The 21,261-nt window shown below is 41.8% G+C and overlaps 1 protein-coding gene across 1 annotated transcript in view; it reads right to left on the bottom strand.

Moving 5' to 3' along the window:
- Positions 1–4,534: 4,534 nt before the first annotated feature.
- The window catches only part of LOC126188774 (hemicentin-2-like), an 862,561-nt gene continuing 845,834 nt past the window's right edge, over positions 4,535–21,261 (bottom strand). Inside the window, exons 16-17 of the mRNA XM_049930385.1 lie at positions 7,845–7,949; positions 4,535–7,733 (exon numbers count right to left, since the gene is read on the bottom strand). Of these exons, the coding sequence (XP_049786342.1) occupies positions 7,557–7,733; positions 7,845–7,949 (282 nt within the window). The 3' untranslated portion in view covers positions 4,535–7,556. The remainder of the gene's footprint in view (positions 7,734–7,844; positions 7,950–21,261) is intronic.

The raw sequence follows: 21,261 nt of genomic DNA, 5'->3' as shown, positions 1-21,261 counted from the left end.
TTCAATTATTTGTAGAAGTATTCTTCTGTACTCATCTGCAAGAAATTTGTGAAACCCATTCAAAAAGATCGAGCCCATACCATTGTGATCTTTAAAACGACCAAATCTCTTTCTCGTCATTATGCTTTTACTAGTCTACTGTATAATTCGGAAGTGTCGAAACAAATAATATCTTTGCCGGCCGGTGTGGCCGTGCGGTTCTAAGCGCGTCAGTTTGGAACCGCGTGACCGCTACGGTCACAGGTTCGAATCCTGCCACGGGCATGGATGTGTGTGATGTCCTTAGGTTAGTTAGGTTTAATTAGTTCTAAGTTCTAGGCGACTAATGACCTCAGAAGTTGAGTCGCATAGTGCTCAGAGCCATTTGAACCATTTGAACCAAATAATATCTTTCTCCTCACCATGTAGAGAATTATATTTGGCCCAAAGAAAGCTGGAAGTTGAGTCATCACCCGAGGTCCTTAAAATTTTCTTTATATAAACGGAGTAAAGATGCATCCCATGCTGCGTTTTACTCTAAGCACAAATAATAGGAAACCACGGGTTTTATCCCTCGTGTTGTTTTCGCTATGCAATTGTTCTGAAACGATTGCAATCGGTTGGGTTTCACTTAGGCGACTTGCATACTCCTAATCAGTTATCCAAACGGGGAAAGGTGAGATACTGTGTATCGTGGAATCCGAGCCACGTTTCGTTTTTGGCGATTCTTCATATCATTGAGAGGTCAACGCTAGGTTAAAAAGCAGAGCGGAAAGAAGCGACCCAACTGGCTTACAATCCTACAACCTTCCGGACTCTAGCCAAACTTCTACAACTAGAACATTACACCGGAGACGAATTTGGTCATGCTTTTTGTTGCCTCAGGGCCTTGCTCTTCGGTAGAGTTGTCTCTGCCGTTCACAACATGGCCGTCGGATGGTTTGCACAACTAAAATCATAATTAAGACAAGTTCTACTCAATATTAATCAGATATACAAAAAAACCTTCCTCCCAAATCAGCGTCTTTATTAGCGGAAACCGGATCAAAATCCCAGCAGCATTTTTTGAGACTGACTTGTTTATACAGTGAGACGCAAGGAGACGATTTGAATTTATATATAGAGAAATTCTTGTATTTTCTGTGAAGTACGAAGAAGGTGGTGTTGAGGTATGAGGATGCTTTTCGTGGTTCTTGTGTAATCCGATTGAGCTTATAGAAACGCTATACGTAGAAGGATATGAACATATATTGTATGCTTGTGTACCGCTTGCACTAGAGATACACTTCCGAAATGATGACTGTTTTTATGAGCATGACAATGCATCCTCTCACAAGGCAGCATCTGTAAAAACAATGGTTTTTGGATAAAAGAGTTACTGAAATGGATTGGCCTGCTAGATCCCTGCGTGATCCCGCTGGAACACCTTAAACCGTCGACTTTGCTGCAGATCCTAATGGTCAACGCCACTGCCTTCTCTGTTTTTGGCACTTGAAGAGGAATAGGACGCCGTTCCGCCGCAGGCATTCATATACCTAAGCACACATTTACACACCTACATTTGAATACATTGTGTATGTTGATATATTGTAATTTCTATAAATGTTACGTTTCTGGAAAACGATGTTTGTTGTGTGTTTAACAATATTGTGTCTAATAAATATCCTGAAACAATGCGCACTTAATAATCCTGTTCTACCATTCCGATGTTGCTTCGCAGGACAATAAACTCTACAACGCACCTCTTGAGCCTACGTCAACAAACACTGAAATATGACATGAATATCACCTCTGGACTTTTATCATTACTAGTGTACATTACAGACCACTACACGCACATGACCTCACAGTCTAAACAGTTGAAAGAAACCAGTAGATGACTCGGGCTCCCTTGACCTCTCTCATAAACACGGTACACCATCAGCAGTTGTTTGCTTTACTACCTCTCTTGGATATTACGCAACTTCTCTCTTCGTCGTCTCTCCCAGTCGTTAATAGTGACTACCTGCATTCGTTCGAACATAGATACTGTTTGCCTTTCTCTTGCGACTTCACAAAAGAATTCGGTGGAGCCTTTAGAACTGTGTTTATCGTATTTCCCTTATATTTGTTATCGAAGTGAGCCCAGAGGTACAATGTAGTGCATGTTATGGCTTGTCATAGATAATTTTAGGCAGAGGAAACATTCATTTATGTGGTTCAGTGTATTGGAAGCTATTAATTCAAAATATATTTTCTTTATTTGACCTGTTAAGAAAACACAACTTTTACTTGAAAAAGGGCCTGTACTAACTGTTCTGAAAATTTCAATAGTTCAATGATGTATTCCAATAACTTTGAGATCTATACCCACTACTCAGGACTGTCTCAAGTTACCTCCCAAGTTTCATTCATTCCACACAGTGAGGCAGGAGTGAGTGAATGAGTGTCTTTTTATAGGTTTCCCCCTCACTGTGTGACAGCCATTTTAGCCATTTCCTCCACATTCGTTTCTTCTAATATGTGTAAGCTTCCGACATACATGTGAGATAGACACATGCCACTCAGGACGTTGGTTTCACGTTTTTTCATGCAAGTTTCATCAATTTCGTTTAGTAAATTCAAATACCTTTTACCTCAATAAAATAAGTCTTAAGTTCCAGACGTATTCCGTGCTTTCGGCCGAAAAAGTGGTGATATTCACGGCTCTCCTAAGTTCGTCACCCTGTCTGTTGAACTTTCATTCAATACATCTATTAAAAATTGTAGCTGATGATTGTTAAATCGTTGGAAACCAGTTTAGGATAACTGTTAATAATATTAACAGTAGTAAAATATTTTACCTTACTTTGGTCGTAAGACGGTATACAAAACAAGCAGTTACACTTCACTGCTATTTATATTTTTGGTTTACGCTGACAAGTGTTACTTCTTTAATGATATTGTGACCATTTCAGATCATGACTCTGGATGTATCTCAAAATAAAATCTTCCCTCTTCCAGCTGTTTGTACGCAACTTTCATGACATTTTTTCAAAGTGTAATTGGTCAGTTCGAGTCTTCGATACAAGTTTGTGTAAGAGTATGCGTTTGATACATCGTGGTGATAATGTGAAAAAGACTGAATCGTAGCGCCTGCCACCTAGCGGCTGTAAATTTCATTAATGTTTTGCCTATCTTCAAATTAGTAGTTTAAAGTATAATTTATTTTACAAATGTCCAGCGTCAAACAACATACAGTATGCAATACATGACATTAACAGACAGGCTCTAACTGGTAATTCGTGTATTTCTGTAAATGTCAAACTTGTTGGAAAACATTCCCTATCATTCTCGTGTGATAGCGTGAAGGGAAGCAGATTGTTGATAGACAGATACCCTAAGAACAATAGGCGAACTGTACCTAACGAAAACAAACACAACAGTTTAGAATTGGGCCAAGCTCTGTAGAGACTGAAACAACAAAGAATCATTTGCACCATCTTTTCTTTTCGTTCTGTTCTGCAATAGATGAATCGACCAGCACGGCAGAGTATTCGTCGGAGGACAATTACACCTAGCCACTGCATATATTCCGAAGCAGTAATACGCAATTTCAGTCGTCTTTTAATAACGTAATTCCACCAGATATTGATTATTTGGTTTGCTTAGTCGGCAATAGTAACAGGTGTCTCCACAACTTTTAATAATTCTTTTGGACTTCGTCGTCCTCTTTTTACCCTATGTTGTCACCTGGCTTTATCAGGAAATATTTTAACCCAATTTTAGTCATTTACCACGTGTGTTGTTTGCTGATTAATGCCTGTATGCAGCTCTTAGACAGTGGGAAAGTACACATAAAGGTCCCGCTTACTGCATCAACACAAATATATTAAATGTATGTACATCATGTCTATCCATACCATAGAACCTCGCGTCCATGAAAGTTATTACTCCGACAGGTCTATTTTCTAACCAACTTCATTCGCTTTAAATGTTGCTCCTTTTGAGGAAAACTGAATGTGAAGAATACCGAATAGTAAGGACAGGAACTTGAAACGCTTATATTAATAGCGAAAAGTTACTATTACAGTATTAATAACGAAAATTTACTGTTACAAGAGAGAAAAAATCTCTTTCAAATAAGATAACTATTACTACATTCACTTCATTAATCTGGACGTTTTGTCTACTATCACTTTGCTAATTTTTATGTCTACATTCGCAATAACTTAAAATCTTGCGAGTCAACGTGTTCTTCAATGGTATGAGGAACTGAATTACTGGTCGTCTGCTCCCACCTTTTTCCGCTTTGGAAAATATTTGCAAAAGGCCTGATGGGTGGATACAGAACCAACAAATCTTTATTTCTTCTCCAGTTCACTACAGTTGACGAATCTTTCATATATTAATATGTGCCAAAGTTGGTCTCTTTTGTTGATCTGTATGCTCATTTGTGATAATGATTCCTCACACATAAGCAGTACAATAATATCTTATTTCTTTACATCAATTTTATTGACAAAAATACAACTTTCAAACGTTTATAAAACACTTTACATTTATTTACATCATATATTATTTTAACCATATCAATAAAAGATGAAAATATTTACAAAACGTACAATTTGAGTGAGTCATTCTTCTTTATATATGATCTTTACTTCAGGTAGTTTCACAACATAAGAACTGATAATTCTCTTTCAGTTTACACATATTACGTCTCTATAGTAATACATTGAACATTAATTGTTTTTGCTCGTTGAGTAATGGCATAACCAGTTTAGAAAATTGTTTGACGGTGAAAATAGATCAGGGACGAATAGAAATAAAGACATTATGAGGAAATGAATTATTAGTTCAAAACAAATAATTTACTTTTAAAGGAAGAACGTAGTTTCGCAAACAACAACTGATACTTTGTCCCAAGAGAATTCTCCAAATCTTCTGTCACCGATTTTCTTCCATACTGGCTTGCACAACTTTTTCTAGCACAAAGACATAGATTGCTGAATGTTAACATAGACTTATAAACACCAACAGCTGTGCCTTCATTCACACAGAATTAAACAGTATCACATACATTTGTCTCACGAAACACAGTTAACAATGTTCATGATCCTTACACTTTGCAATTTTTCAAACGTATGTTCCGTCCGTTAAATAGGCCTTGCAGTGAATATTACCGTATTGACTGCTCACATTTCCACAAAATATCAAAATTATTCTAATAAAAGGAATATTTCGAGGCATTTTAAAAGAGCGAAGTAAGTTCTCTTCTTGTTCTTACAGAGTGTTGGCTCAGGTAAGATGTCAGGGAGCTCGAATATTCAGAAAAGATATTTTTAAAGAAAAGGATTTTCTGTTGTTGTTGCAGGATATGATTTGCTGGGAATTACTTGGCCATGATAGTGTCTCAATATTTTTTTTTGATTCATTATGAAATAGCTTCGGCTTTTTTATGTGTTCCAGTCTCCAGGAAAAAAATACTCTAAACGGCACAACAAAATTTGATAGGCAATGATAAACACAACGTTGATCAACAATTTCGAATTTTGATATTAGTTTCTCTTTGGGAGAAACTTTGAACTATGTTACGTAAGTATCAACAGCAACTGCGCCGCATCTGGAAGTCTTTAGAAACTGTCTTGAAGCATGTAATGGGAACAAACGAGAGCAGAACGTTCATAACTTGGATTTCGAGTATTTCAGTATTGTTTAGATCTTTAACAGTAGGCTAACTGCAAACTCCAGGTTCTTAGTCGGTGAATTCTAGCTTTATTGAAATTTATGTTTATTTCGAGTATCATCATCTGAAGTAAGGAACTGAAATTTGACTAAACATTAAGCGAGAATTGAGAATTTTTGGGTTGCCTATATATCTGTTACACCATATCCCAACACCACTTTGTGTTCCTTTCCTGAGAACCGGGGGCTTGTATTGCGCTGCATCATCACGCCAACCATCTATTAAAGTACACTACATACTTTTTCATACAACATCTATCACTGTAGCCGACACTACAGTCAAATATAGTTTCCAGTCCATCTTGTTCCTTCCTAATGTCAAACCCACCAATTCGTGAGCAAAAATTGCTCGCTTTCTCCATATTAAATCCGCTACAGCACTATCAGTTTCCTAACTCAATCGAACCTATATTTTACAAACTTTTGAAGCAGACCAATTTCGACTTTGACTGTATGCTTTGTTTCAACAACTTTAATTGCAGTTTATACATTACGATTATTTTCAAGTGGAAAATTTGATACTACACAGAGGGCAAACGTTTAAACATTCTATGCCATACGTAAACGTTTCACGCCATTACCACCACAATGCGATCACTGTAATCAGCTCCATCCACATATGTAGCAGCACTCTTGTGTATTGCCGCGTAGCCATTAATATTATTGCTGCAAGTGACAGAGTTTGAGCAGGCAGTTGATATCCAGCAAACCGACGTAGGCCTACTGCTCAGTGCACGTTAATACCAACCGACACCTGCTGTCCACGCCAACACTGCCGATAGCAGTCTGTAATATTGATGGTTTCAGACCAACACCCTGGCTTACTGAGGTCGGTGTAGATGTAGTTGGAATGCTGACTGATTCCAGTTTGTAAGCTTTCCTAGCCATGGGATAAAATGTTTAAGTTTGGTAGAGAATGTACGAAGCTTTCGGGACAAAATTTCCGGTTGTGGTGAGTGAAGTAAATCTGGCAGTCGAGACAGAACAGGAAACGGTCCCTAAAAATCTACGTATCTCTGAAACATGCTCAAGAAATAAATTTCAGATGAATGCCTTGTGAGCCGATTTCTATCCATAACCAACTATCCACAAAGAGAAGAAACTGCCGCGATGGAAAAAAAAGCAAATGACTCCCACAAGTAATTTCCTGGAAACTGGCATATATGTGTAGAGGTATAAGTTGCAACTTCGTGTCACTGATTACTGATTAGTTACAGACTGAACGGGAATTTAGTTTATCAGTAATGAGCAAAACAATCTCATAGGGGACGTGAAGTTTTTATGGATTAATTATTGGTACGTGAACTTTAGCCAATGCCGCTGCAAACATATCTTCTTGTTTTATGATATTACGGTGGAAGAACGTCCTGTCATCATCTGAGCGATGCAGTTTGAGAGTATTGGTACTGGCTCAGAAGGTGACTAGTAGTTCCACTGCCCATATATCAGAAAAGCAGAAAAATTAATTACGGCCGCATTCACGGAATTTCTGTGGTCATTTAGTGAACGATAATAAACTGAGAGGGTACGCTTACTGGCTTTGTTTTTCACGTCATAAAACCTCGCGGTGGGAAGACCTCCACTATTGACCGGAGTGCTAGATATTCACGTAGGCCGAAATGCAAACAACCTAGGAAGACATGTATAAGGAAAATAAGCATGCATCAGAACAAGATACTTCTCTCCAGACACATGTTAAACACAGACGGTAATATAGGCCAGCCTCAGACAGATCGCCCAACGGTCCCCAACACCGCGACGTCGAGCACCTGTTGGCCATAGCTTTCCAGTGCAAGAAGCTGCTTCTTCGGGGCTCCCCCACACCGACGTACACCGTGCACCGCGAGTGCTAAGCGAGCAGGTCGCAGCCGTCATACGCAGCTCTCGGGGCCGGGGATGGAGTCCGAGATGAGGTGGTCCTTGCGCAGCGTGCCGTTGGACGCGCGGTTAATGGTCGTCGGGACGAACGGCGGCGTTGCGGTCGCCGTGGTAGCTACGGGAGACGTGGAAGGGGCCGTGGACACCGGCGACAGCGCCCCGGCCGGCAGCGTCGCGACGCCGCCCCCAGCGGACGACGATGACGGAGACGACGAAGATGCGGTGGCGGCGGCGGCGGCGGCGGCGGTGGCTGCAGCCCCGGGAGGCGGCCGGATGCGTGCCGGCAGCGGGGGCGGCGTCCGCGCCGGGCTCGGCGGGTACACGGGGGGTGGCTGCTGGTACGCCGGGGGTGAGTGCTGGAGGCGGCCGGCTGCGGGGCGCTCAGTCTGTGGAAGAAGCTCTTGTCAAACATATCTCGTAAGACAGTAGAAACTAACAGTAGAAAAAATTTAGAGATACTAGAGCAGTGGTTCCCAGCCTGGGGTTAATTACTCACTGAGGAGTAAAATGAAAATCTCTAAGCGGTAAAAACAAAAGAATTCGATTGAGTTACGTTTACGAAACCACATTATTCTTTTAAAGATCATTATTATTATCACTACTTCGTAAGACTCTAATACTGGTTACTAAGTTACCAGCCCTTATCTTTTTTTTCAAAGACGAACATTAACCCACTACCCTTTTTGTTTGATATTGATGATTATGAAGCTACTGGATGAACGTATTCTATTCACATAGTCCACTACTTCAGCAGAAGCTTTTTACTGTGTGCCATTAGAGTTTAATATCACATGTGCTTTAATACACTACTAGTCATTAAAATTGCTACACCAAGAGGAAATGCAGATGATAAACGGGTATTCATTGGACAAATATATTATACTTGAACTGACATGTGATTACATTTTCACACAATTTGGGTGCATAGATCCTGAGAAATCAGTACCCAGAACAACCACCTCTGGCCGTAATAACGGCCTTGATACGCCTGGGCATTGAGTCAAACAGAGTTTGGATGGCCTGTAGAGGTACAGCTGCCCATTCAGCTTCAACACGATACCACACTTCATCAAGAGTAGTGACTGGCGTTTTGTGACGAGCCAGTTGCTCGGCCAACATTGACCAGACGTTTCCAATTGGTGAGAGATCTGGAGAATGTGCTGGCCAGGGCAGCAGTCGAACATTTTCTGTGCCCAGAAAGGCCCGTACAGTACCTGCAACATGCGGTCGTGCATTATCCTGCTGAAATGTAGGGTTTCGCAGGGATCGAATGAAGGGTAGAGCCATGGGTCGTAACACATCTGAAATGTAACGTCCACTGTTCAAAGTGCCGCCAATGCGAACAAGAGGTCACCGAGACGCGTAACCAATAGCAGCCATACCATCACGACGGCTGATACGCCAGTATGGCGATGACGAATACATGCTTCCAATGTGCGTTCCCCGCGATGTCTCCAAACACGGATGCGAGCATCATGATGCTGTAAACAGAACCTGGATTCATCCGAAAAGATGATGTTATGCCGTTCGTGCACCCAGGTTCGTCGTTGAGTACACCATCGCAGGCGCTCCTGTCTGTGATGCACCGTCAAGGGTAACCGCAGCCATGGTCTCCGAGCTGATAGTCCGTGCTGCTGCAAACGTCGTCGAACTGTTCGTGCAGAAGGTTGTTGGCTTGCAAACGTCACCATCTGTTGACTCAGGGATCGAGACGTGGCTGCACGATCCGTTACAGCCATGCGGATAAGATGTCTGTCATCTCGACTGCTAGTGACACGAGGCAGTTGGGATCCAGCACAGCGTTCCGTATTACCCTCCTGAACCCACCGATTCCATATTCTGCTAACAGTCACTGGATCTCGACCAACGCGAGCAACAATGTCGCGATACGATAAACCGCAATCGCAACAGGCTACAATCCGACCTTTATCAAAGTCGGAAACGTGATGGTGCGCATTTCTCCTCCTTACACGAGGCATCACAACAACGTTTCACCAGGCAACGCTGGTCAACTACTGTTTGTGTATCAGATATCGGTTGAAAACTTTCCTCATGTCAGTACGTTGTAGGTGTTGCCAACGGCGCCAACCTGGTGTAAATGCTCTGAAAAGCTAATCATTTGCGTATCACAGCATCTTCTTCCTGTCGGTTAAATTTCGCGTCTGTAGCACGTCATCTTAGTGGTGTAGCAATTTTAATGGCCAGTAGTGTATGTCATCAAAATACCTCCTCTGCTCTGTAGGCGGCTCCCACAATGGACCACAGATTTGTATTGTACTGTATGTATGTTAACCGGGGAACTAGAAACGACGGAGTGGCTCCGTCCCCGCCGCAGCCGCAGTGGTCCACAACCCCACGACGACTACGGCAGTCCACCCCTCCGCCGCCCCACACCGAACCAAGGGTTCTGTGCGGTTTGGCCCCCGGTGGACCCCTTAGGGAACGTCTCACACCAGACGAGTGTTATCCCTATGTTTGCGTGGTAGAGTAATGGTGGTGTTCGCGTACGTGGACAACTTGTTTGCGCCGCAATCGCCGACATAGTTGAACTGAGGCGGAAAAAGGGGAACCAGCCCGCATTCGCCAAGGCAGACGGAAAACTGACTAAAAAACATCCACGGGCTGGCCGCTTCACCGGACCTCGACACAAATCCTCCGGGCGGATTCGTGCCGGGGACCAGACGCTCCATCCCGCCCGGAAAGCCGAGCATTAGACCGTACGGCCAACCGGGCGGGTGGACCACAGATTGCTTCATTATTCTTTTGGCAACAGACAATTCATCTATCCGACGGCACGACGGAACAGTAGCTGCTTAATATTTACTAAACTGCTGCAGGGTCTTAAAGTGTTATTAATATTAGTAGTAGGTGTCAGACATAAAGCTTTGGCAGCCAAGGTCTTCCAACTTCTACCGGTTCACAAGTAGATAATCCAGTTACGAAGTAATTTACAAAGAGTAAGTTTAACACACGTACTTTAATTCCTCTGCTTTTAATTGAGGGTTTAGAGTCCAAGTAAAGGTGGTGGTGTTTTTAACGTCTCGTCGACAACGAGGTCATTAGAGACGGAGCGCAAGCTCGGGTTAGGGAAGGATGGGGAAGGAAATCGGCCGTGCCCTTTCAAAGGAACCATCCCGGCATTTGCCTAAAACGATTTAGGGAAATCACGGAAAACCTAAATCAGGATGGCCGGAGACGGGATTGAACCGTCGTCCTCTCGAATGCGAGTCCAGTGTGCTAACTCTAAGTAAAGCAAGAGCCGCTAGGGAGAGAAGTGGTGCAGAGGAAGTATATTTTGTAACAAGTGTCTACCTTCAATGTGGACAGTTAGCTTTCTTTTCTGAAGAGGAGCTATAGATAGCACTCGCGGTGCACTGCTAAGTGTTTCATCATTCTATAAATGATGGCAGAAATAAGCACAGTCATTAGTTCATTACATAATAAAACATTTATGGAAACTATCATTCGTCATTTTAGAAATACGTGTGTTCAAATAGATTTTTTTCATTGTATAAATTAGTAAGACACTGATGTTAATGACGTTAGTCGTAGGAGGGCATTAGGTAATATCTGATTGCACTCAGGCCCAAGGGCTTCAAAATGGTTGGGAAACACTGTACTAGAGCATACAGAGGTTCTGAAATCATAACAGATCACATTTTTTGCTTAGTTCAGAAATTACGAGATGAGAGAAAACGAAACCAAAATGTAACAATAAAGACGTGTATAAAATATCCCTTGTACAAGCACAGTGATTGGAACATATGTAAGCCGGCCGGTGTGGCCGAGCGGTTCTAGGTGCTTCAGTCTGGAGCCGCTCGAACGCTACAGCCGCAGGTTCGAATCCTGCCTCGGGCATGGATGTGTGTCATGTCCTAGGTTAGTTAGGTTTACGTAGTTCAAAGTTCTAGGGGACTGATGACCTCAGATGTTAAGTCCCACAGTGCTCAGAGCCATTTGAACCATTTGAAGGAACATATGTATCAAATAAAATTACAAGGCTGTCCAGCTAACGCTAGAACAGAAGCTGATACAAACGAAGAATGGGAAAGTACACTGAGGCGATAAAAGTAGTGATATACCTATTAATTTGTTGTCGGATATGTGGTGTCACCTCAAGGCACCAGACTTTCTAGGTTGTAGGCTTCAAATCGGCCGCAGTTCGTCAGGACATTATCGGACCAGCGAGTCGCCGTTGTCGACGCTAGCAGAATGTGTGCCGCCACTCGGCTGGTCTTACGACACAAGCTAGTGCACAGGCTAGTTCTACAGTCGACTTTAATAGGAATGGTTCACTTGTTATAGCTTCAGAGATCTCATAGCCTTCAGCTAAGTCAATAGCTACGACCTTGCAAGGCGCTACATACAGTTTATGCATTGACAATTGATCTATATGTGTGAAGCAATCGCAATTGTAAAGAAGTATTCGCACTTCATTATAATACTGCTCTTGTAAATATTACTGTACAAAGTCAAGATCGACGTTCACCGCTGATGCTGAATTAAGGCTAAGTATTTAACTGTATTCCTGTCTACTAACTTTCTGCCTCTGTAGCCGTTCAAAATTGCGAAAGCATTGCCGGTGCTAGATTTTCTGCACGAAATGACATCTCAATCATACCCCCTAAACGTTCCATGGAATTCATGTCAGGCATTCGGTCTCCACATCATTCGCTTGAACTGCCCAGAATGTTATTCAAGCCAGTCGCCAACAGCTGTGCCCCAGCGATAAGATGCACTGTCACCAATATAACTGCAATCTTTGTTTGGCAAAATTAAGTACATAAATGGCTGAAAATGGTCTCCAAGTAGCCGACCATAACCATTTCCACGTAATGGTCCATGTAAACAGAGACTACACCTTTATGGAGCCACCAACAGCATGCTAAGTGCCTTGTTGACGACTTGGGTCAATGGCCTCGTGAGGTCTGCGCCACACGCGGACCCTACCATTAGTGTGTTCCCAACTCGAATCGGGACTCATCTGACGAAGTCAGCGGTTTCCAGTAGTCTAGGGTCCAACCGATATGGTCACGAGCCCTGGCGAGGCGCTGCAGACGATGTTAACAAATGCACTTGCGTAGGTCCTCTCCTTCTATAGCCCATTAGCACCAAATTTCGCCGCATTCTTCTAACAGATATGTACGTCGTACCATCAACATTTATTTTATGGTTATTTCACGCAGTGTTCAAATGTGTGTGAATTCCTAAGGACCAAACAGCTGAGGTCATCGTTACCTCGACTTAAGAACTACTTAAACTAACTTATGCTAAGAACAACACGCACCCCAATGTCCGAGGGAGGAATCGAACCTCCGACGGTAGGGACCGCGCAGTCCGTGACTTGGCGCCTTAAACCGCACGGCTTTATGCGGTGTTGCTGTTCTGTCAGCGCTGGTAACTCTACGCAGATGCTGCTGCTGTCGGTCGTGATGTGCAGGCCGTCGGCCACTGTGTTGTCAGTGGTCACACGTAATGCCTGAAATTTGGTATTCTCGGGACACTTCTGGCGCCTATGGATCTAGGAATACTTGATTCCGTAACAGTTTCCTAAATGGAAGGTCCAATGAGTGTATCTCCAACCATTATTCTGCGTTCAATGTCTGTTAATGTCAGTCGTGCGGCCATAATCATGTCGGAAACCTTCTCATATCAATCAACTGAGTGCAAATGACACCACCAACGAACTGCCCTTTTAATCTGCCAGGAAGTTTCATATCAGCGCACACTCCGCTGCAGAGTGAAAATCTCATTCTGCCCTTTTGTAGTTTGTGCACGCGAAACTACTGCCATCAGTATTCAGGGTGGTCCACTGATCGTGACCGGACCAAATATCTCACGAAATAAACGTCAAACGAAAAAACTGCAAACACCGAAACTTGTCTAGCTTGAAGGGGGAAACCAGATGGCGCTATGGTTGGCCCGCTAGATGGAGCTGCCACAAGTAAAATGGATATCAGCTGCGTATATCTTACATAGAAACCCCCATTTTTATTACATATTCGTGTAGTACGTAAAGAAATATGAATGTTTTTGTTGGACCACTTTTTTCGCTTTGTGATAGATGGCGCTGTAATAGTCACAAAAATATGGCTCACAATCTTAGACGAACAGTTGGAAACGAGCAGGTTTTCAAATTAAAATACAGAACGTAGGTACGTTTGAACATCTTATTTCGGTTGTTCCAATGTGATACATGTACCTTTGTGAACTTATCTTTTCTGAGAACGCATGCTGTTACGGCGTGATTACCTATAAATACCACATTAATGCAATAAATGCTCAAAATGATGTCCGTCAACCTCAATGCATTTGGCAGTACGTGTAACGACATTCCTCTCAACAGCGAGTAGTTCGCCTTCCGTAATGTTCGCACATGCATTGACAAGGCGCTGACGCATGTTGTCAGGAGCTGTGAGTGGATCACGATAGCAAATATCCTTCAACTTTCTCCACAGAAACAAATCCGGGGACGTCAAATTCTGTGAACGTGCGGGCCATGGTATGGTGCTTCGATGACCAATCCACCTGTCATGAAATATGCTATTCAATACCGCTTCAACCGCACGCGAGCTATGTGCCGGACATGCATCGTGTTGGAAAAACACCGCCATTCTGTCATGCAGTGAATCATCTTGTGGTAACATCGGTAGAACATTATGTAGAAAATCAGCATACATTGCACGATTTAAAGTGCCACGTTTCAGACGTGGCTGAACACTTCCTGTTTCCTTAAATAACGTAACTATCCGGCGAACAGTTCGGACACTTAGATGATGTCGCCAGGATACCGAGCAGTATACATAGCACACGCCCGTTGGGCATTTTGATCACAATTGCCATACATCAACACGATGTCAACGTTTTCGGCAATTGGTAAACGGTCCATTTTAACATGGGTAATGTATCACGAAGGAAATACCATCCTCACTGGCGGAATGTTACGTGATGCCATGTACTTATACGTCTGTGACTATTACAGCGCCGTCTATCACAAAGGGGAAAAAAGTGGTCCAACCAAAACATTCACATTTCTTTACGTACTACACGAATATGTAATAAAAATGGGGGTTCCTATTTAAGAAATAGGAATATGGTATGCGTTTGACCTATGGCAGCGCCATCTAGCGGGCCAACCATAGTGCCATCTGGTTTCCCCCTTCAAGCTAGCCAAGTATCATTCTTTGTAGTTTTCTCGTTTGATGAATATTTCGTGAGATATTTGGCCCGGTCACTATCAATGGACCACCCTTTATATGCATATCGCTGTCCAATGACTTTTGTTACCTCATTGTACTACTATAACATAAGAGAAGAATGACGTAAGTGAAAAAAGATTAAAATTCGAAAAAGATAATGTCATAAGGACATGGAATAAAGAAAATGAGGAAGTAATAAAAGAAAAAGAAAATGTATTTTTAATAAATGCACTAGAAAATATGAAGAATGTAAAACGTAGAAGAATCACAGAAAAGCTTGTACTAGAACAGTTCATCAACAAGCCTGGGAAATTCATATAAGCAATATCTGAGATGATATTCACGGCCGACAATTAATAGCTGAAAAGTATTAAAACGCCTTGACCCAAGGGAAAAGTCACATTAGCACCAATTATAATTGTTGATAAAGCACGGGAAACTACTCAGAATATTATAGTGTAGTGAGATCAAAAATGTAGAAGATAACATTGATAGAGAATTAAACAGAGTGAACACAGTAACACTATCAAAGTTAAGACAGGTAATAAAAGAATTAAGAACCGCAAATGTTTGTGGTCTACACCCAAAGAGTCTATTGTGAAAATATGGAGAAATGATTTGAACTGCCATTCTTGCAAATTAAAAAATTAATTTTGGAGGAAGTGCGACATACCATCTGCATGACGTACAACTGAAGTAATATCTCTGTTAATTGAAAACGATACAGAGTGATTAGCCTTCTCAATTCCAACTACAATGAATGCAATATTATACTTAATAATCGGCCTAGAGTAACAACTAATCTAATGTTGGAGAAAGAACGATTCAGGAGAGCCTCTTTATACACACGTACATATTCAGTCTAAAAAAAAATAGCGCGAAGCATCGATAGTTCGATTTGGGATTTCATATTTCATGTATAACTTCATAGGGTAGCGTAGCCACTTGTCTGGTTTCTAATTGCTTCGGTAGGAGACAAATTATTTCGAACTGTCTCCGTAGTGATCAATGAAGCCTCAAAGGTGACTAGTCAACGAACGTCATTTGAAGATTCCAGCTGAGCGCAAAATAGGATTTCGAGACTTTTGCCTGACGTCATTTGTATGACTGTGACACCTCAAGCGAGCTGAAGAATTGTTAGAACCAGTCGCATGTTTTTAACAGCAATGGGGCTATTTTAGAGGGAGTGTCGTATGTTGGCAATAGGATCTAGTTACAGGAGTCCTAATTACACGCGTTCTGTAATACAAAAAAGATGAGGCACTTGGCAATGGCTACATAGCTTTATGACTGAAAATAGAAAAAGAATTTTCCATATTTTTTGGCGGTATATAACGAAAGAAATTTAACCTATTACGGAATTTAATTTTGTCTGGTAACGTCACTGCCATTAACACGAACACTTGTGCTCCTGAATAGCCGTGTCTTGGCAGGCGGTCGTGTCGAGATATTTTGAAGGATCATGTTAAATGTAAGAGGCTGGTTAAGGTGACGGCTCACGCTACCAACCAGGCAGTTGTTGAAAGTAAGGTTATATAATAGGTCGCAAGGAAACAGTTGCGTCACGAACCGTCAGACGTATGGAAACAGCCATTTGTACCGGTACAACGAAACACGTGAATCGGAGCGATGTAATATTAACGTTTTATTGCTTGTGTCGTAGCGGATCGATACAGCATCTTATCACTTATTTAGTGCCAGCAAACAATGTGAGATTTCTTCCAGTGCAGTATCAAAGTGAGGAGAGAAAACCTGTACATAGCGTGACACTCGTGATAAGGACTTATCACAGCTGTAACTTTGTTTTCACAGAGCTCGTAAAAATCTGTTTTCCCCAAGAACTTTGTTTCTACTATTGTCGTAAGAATGATATTTAAATTCTAAATTTGCGCATATATAAAATTTCCTTTTCGACGGTATATATTTCAATATCAAGATCGAAAAATAAATTCCAAATTTTAATGACGTATCAGTGTTTTAGACTTTGAATTGCATCATTTATCCACTAATTATCCATCAAGGATGTGCGTTGGCGAAAGATAATTCAAGGTAGTTTTATTTACTTTTCATCCGTAATCTAAATGATGTGGAGATCTGTATAATAAACAGAAACACACATTCCACAGTTGCAGAATTTTCGTTAATTCTGCTAGGTATCTAGCTCAATAGTATATATGGAAATTTTAGTCACGTAGGAAAGGACAGAAAATTAATTTTAATCGCTCCGCTATGTCAGTCTATGAGATCGAACGTAATAATGGAAAATTTTTGTGCCCAGACACATGTCCCCAGCGGACTTCTAATCAGTGACTTCAGTCTGACTCTGTTATTTTACAACACATCGAAGTTACGTTTGGATAATTCTTGTTTGTCTACAATCCTACTTTTCGTCAATCACTAGTTGTAGCTACAGAGATGAAGTCTGTAGACGTCATAGATGCTGCCCCTGTCCCGCGCCTGCCACAGTCTTTGCCAGAGCTACATCAGGGAATCGCAGATGCGATTAATTCAGTAACTACCAGTAGCTGCCGTTATATTGTTCAAGAATTGGGAGGACCATTAATATCATCTCGACGTGACTCCATGAGCACGTATCAAGCGCCTGAAAAAAAAAAAAAAAACTTTCAGAGGTACTCTTTTAAAGGAAATGGTATGAAGCGAGTAAGTTGTACCATTTCTTTTGTCTGATTTTTTTTTTAAGAAATGTATGGTTCGTTTGTGCTTAGCCGAAATGTTCATGATGGGAAAAACAGACAAAGTAGAGGTCGTAGTGAATAATCATATTGCGTTGTTTTTATCTTCCCTGAATTCGAAGACGCTAGCTTTGAACGTTTGTATTGCTTTGCTGATGCCCGATTTCTCCTCTCTTGTCGTCTTCGGCAAGAAAGAAAAATAGGAAACCACTTCCTATAGTTCAGCTGACTAAAGCATGTATACACGCCAACAGATAGAACTAGGCACTAATGAAATTTGTTCTCACGGTATGAAGAACTCTGAATGGCTTAGAAGTTGTTGTATCTAATATATCAGTCGTTTCCCAGGTCGTTAATCCTGATTTTGTCTTAGAATTCTCTTCAGTGACGGTAGCTCAGGAGTAAATTTCCGAGCAGGATAAACAAGCCAGTTAAAATGAGCAAGCAGAGGGGAAGCAATAAGTGGGGCTAGGGATGTTATACTTCACGGTAGTCGTTCCTTCGTGAATGATACGAAAGGAAAGAAACGTTTAGGGGTAAGTGACATATCGTACGACTCTACTAGCAATATGTCTTCCAGACTGAAGAAGTAGTTGTGGATACAGATGCGAATGTAGACTTAAATGTAGATATGAAAATAGGGACCAATTTAAAAAACTACACAATCGAAAACAGTATTACATTTTCAAACAATGTTTAGATTATCCAATTCAGCAATGTATTTCTTATTAGATGCAGTCGTATGAAAGCGAGACAGTTAGAAAAGAAATAAGTAAACTTCTCACTATTTTAAAAGTAATCACCATAACTGTTAAAACATTTATTCTACTATGACACAAGACGATTATTGTTGTTGTTGTGGTCTTCAGTCCTGACACTGGTTAGATGGAGCTCTCCATGCTACTCTATCCTGTGGAAGCTTCTTCATCTCCCAGTACCTACTGCAACCTACATCCTTTTGAATCTGCTTAGTGTATGCATCTCTTGGTCTCCCTCAACGATTTTTACCTTCCACGCTGTCCTCCAATACTAAATTGGTGATCCCTTGATGCCTCAGAACATGTCCCAATCCTATTTAATACCTCCTCATTAGTTATGTGATCTACCCATCTAATTTTCAGCATTCTTCTGTAGCACCACATTTCGAAAGCTTCTATTCTCTTCTTGTCCAAACTATTTATCGTCCACGTTTCACTTCCATACATGGCGACACTCCATACAAATACTTTCAGAAATGACTTCCTGACACTTAAATCTATATTCGATGTTAACAAATGTCTCTTCTTCAGAAACGCTTTCCTTGCCATTGCCATTCCAAATTTTATAACCTCCCTACTTCGACCATCATCAGTCATTTTGCTCCCCAAATAGCAAAACTCCTTTACTACATTAAGTGTCTCATTTCCTAATCTAAAACCCTCAGCATCACCCGACTTAATTCGACTACATTCCATAATTCTCGTTTTGCTTCTGTTGATGTTCATCGTATATCGTCCTTTCAAAACACTATCCATTCCATTGAACTGATCTTCCAAGTCCTTTGCTGTCTCTGACAGAATTACAATGTCATCGGCAAACCTCAAAGCTTTTATTAATTCTCCATGGATTTTAATACCAACTCCGAATTTTTCTTTTTTTTCCTTCATTGCTTGCTCAATATAAAATTGAATAACATCGGGGAGAGGCTACAACCCTGTCTCACTCCCTTCCCAACCACTGCTTCCCATTCATGTCCCTAGACTCTTATAACTGCCATCTGGTTTCTGTACAAATTGTAAATAGCTTTTCGGTCACTGTATTTTACCCCTGCCACCTTTAGAATTTGAAAGAGAGTATTCCAGTCAACAATGTCAAACACTTGGTCTAAGTCTACAAATGCTAGAAACGTAGGTTTGCCTTTCCTTAATCTAGCTTCTACGCTAAGTCAGAGGGTCAGTATTGCCTCACGTGTTCCAATATTTCTACCGAATCCAAACTGATCTTCCCCGAGGTCGGCTTCTACTGGTTTTTCCATTCCTCTGTAAAGAATTCGCGTTAGTAATTATTAAACTGATTGTTCGGCAATTTTCACATCTGTCAGCACCTGCTTTCTTTGGGGTTGGAATTATTATATTTTCTTTACGTCTGAGGGTATTTCGATGTCTCACACCTCTTGCTCACCAGATGGTAGAGTTTCGTCAGGAGTGGCTCTCGCAAGGCCGCCAATAGTTCTAATGGAATGTTGTTTACTCCCGGGTCCTTGTTTCGACTCAGATCTTTCAGTGCTCTGTCAAACTCTCCACGCAGTATCATTTCTCTTGTTTCATCTACGAGGGCAGTTCAATAAGTAATGCAACACATTTTTTTTCTCGGCCAATTTTGGTTGAAAAAACCGGAAATTTCTTGTGGAATATTTTCAAACATTCCCGCTTCGTCTCGTATAGTTTCATTGACTTCCGACGGGTGGCAGCGCTGTACGGAGCTGTTAAAATGGCGTCTGTAACGGATGTGCGTTGCAAACAACGGGCAGTGATCGAGTTTCTTTTGGCGGAAAACCAGGGCATCTCAGATATTCATAGGCGCTTGCAGAATGTCTACGGTGATTTGGCAGTGGACTAAAGCACGGTGAGTCGTTGGGCAAAGCGTGTGTCATCTTCGCCGCAAGGTCAAGCAAGACTGTCTGATTTCCCGCGTGCGGGCTGCCCGTGCACAGCTGTGACTCCTGCAATGGCGGAGCGTGCGAAAACACTCGTTCGAGATGATCGACGGATCACCATCAAACAACTCAGTGCTCAACTTGACATCTCTGTTGGTAGTGCTGTCACAATTGTTTACCAGTTGGGATATTCAAAGGTTTGTTCCCGCTGGGTCCCTCGTTGTCTAACCGAACACCATAAAGAGCAAAGGAGAACCATCTGTGCGGAATTGCTTGCTCGTCATGTGGCTGAGGGTGACAATTTCTTGTCAAAGATTGTTACAGGCGATGAAACATGGGTTCATCACTTCGAACCTTAAACAAAACGGCAATCAATGGAGTGGCGCCACACCCACTCCCCTACCAAGAAAAAGTTTAAAGCCATACCCTCAGCCGGTAAAGTCATGGTTACAGTCTTCTGGGACGCTGAAGGGATTATTCTGTTCGATGTCCTTCCCCATGGTCAAACGATCAACTCTGAAGTGTATTGTGCTACTCTTCAGAAATTGAAGAAACGACTTCAGCGTGTTCGTAGGCACAAAAATCTGAACGAACTTCTCCTTCTTCATGACAATGCAAGACCTCACACAAGTGTTCGCACCCGAGAGGAGCTCACAAAACTTCAGTGGACTGTTCTTCCTCATGCACCCTACAGCTCCGATCTCGCACCGTCGGATTTCCATATGTTTGGCCCAATGAAGGACGCAATCCGTGGGAGGCACTACGCGGATGATGATGAAGTTATTGATGCAGTGCGACGTTGGCTCCGACATCGACCAGTGGAATGGTACCGTGCAGGCATACAGGCCCTCATTTCAAGGTGGCGTAAGGCCGTAGCATTGAATGGAGATTACGTTGAAAAATAGTGTTGTGTAGCTAAAAGATTGGGGAATAACCTGGTGTATTTCAATGCTGAATAAAACAACCCCTGTTTCAGAAAAAAAATGTGTTGCATTACTTATTGAACTGCCCTCGTACATCCTCTTCCATTTCCATAATATTGTCCTCAAGTACATCACCCTTGTATAGACCCTCTATATACTCCTTCCACCTTTCTGCTTTCCCTTCTTTGCTTGGAACTAGGTTTCCATCTGAGCTCTTGATATTCATACAAGTGGTTCTCTTTTCTCCA

The sequence above is a fragment of the Schistocerca cancellata genome, chromosome 5, assembly GCF_023864275.1.
Source record: "Schistocerca cancellata isolate TAMUIC-IGC-003103 chromosome 5, iqSchCanc2.1, whole genome shotgun sequence".
NCBI lineage: Eukaryota > Metazoa > Arthropoda > Insecta > Orthoptera > Acrididae > Schistocerca > Schistocerca cancellata.
Note: the sequence above shows the minus strand (reverse complement) of the source record. Positions and strands in the feature narration are given on the sequence as shown.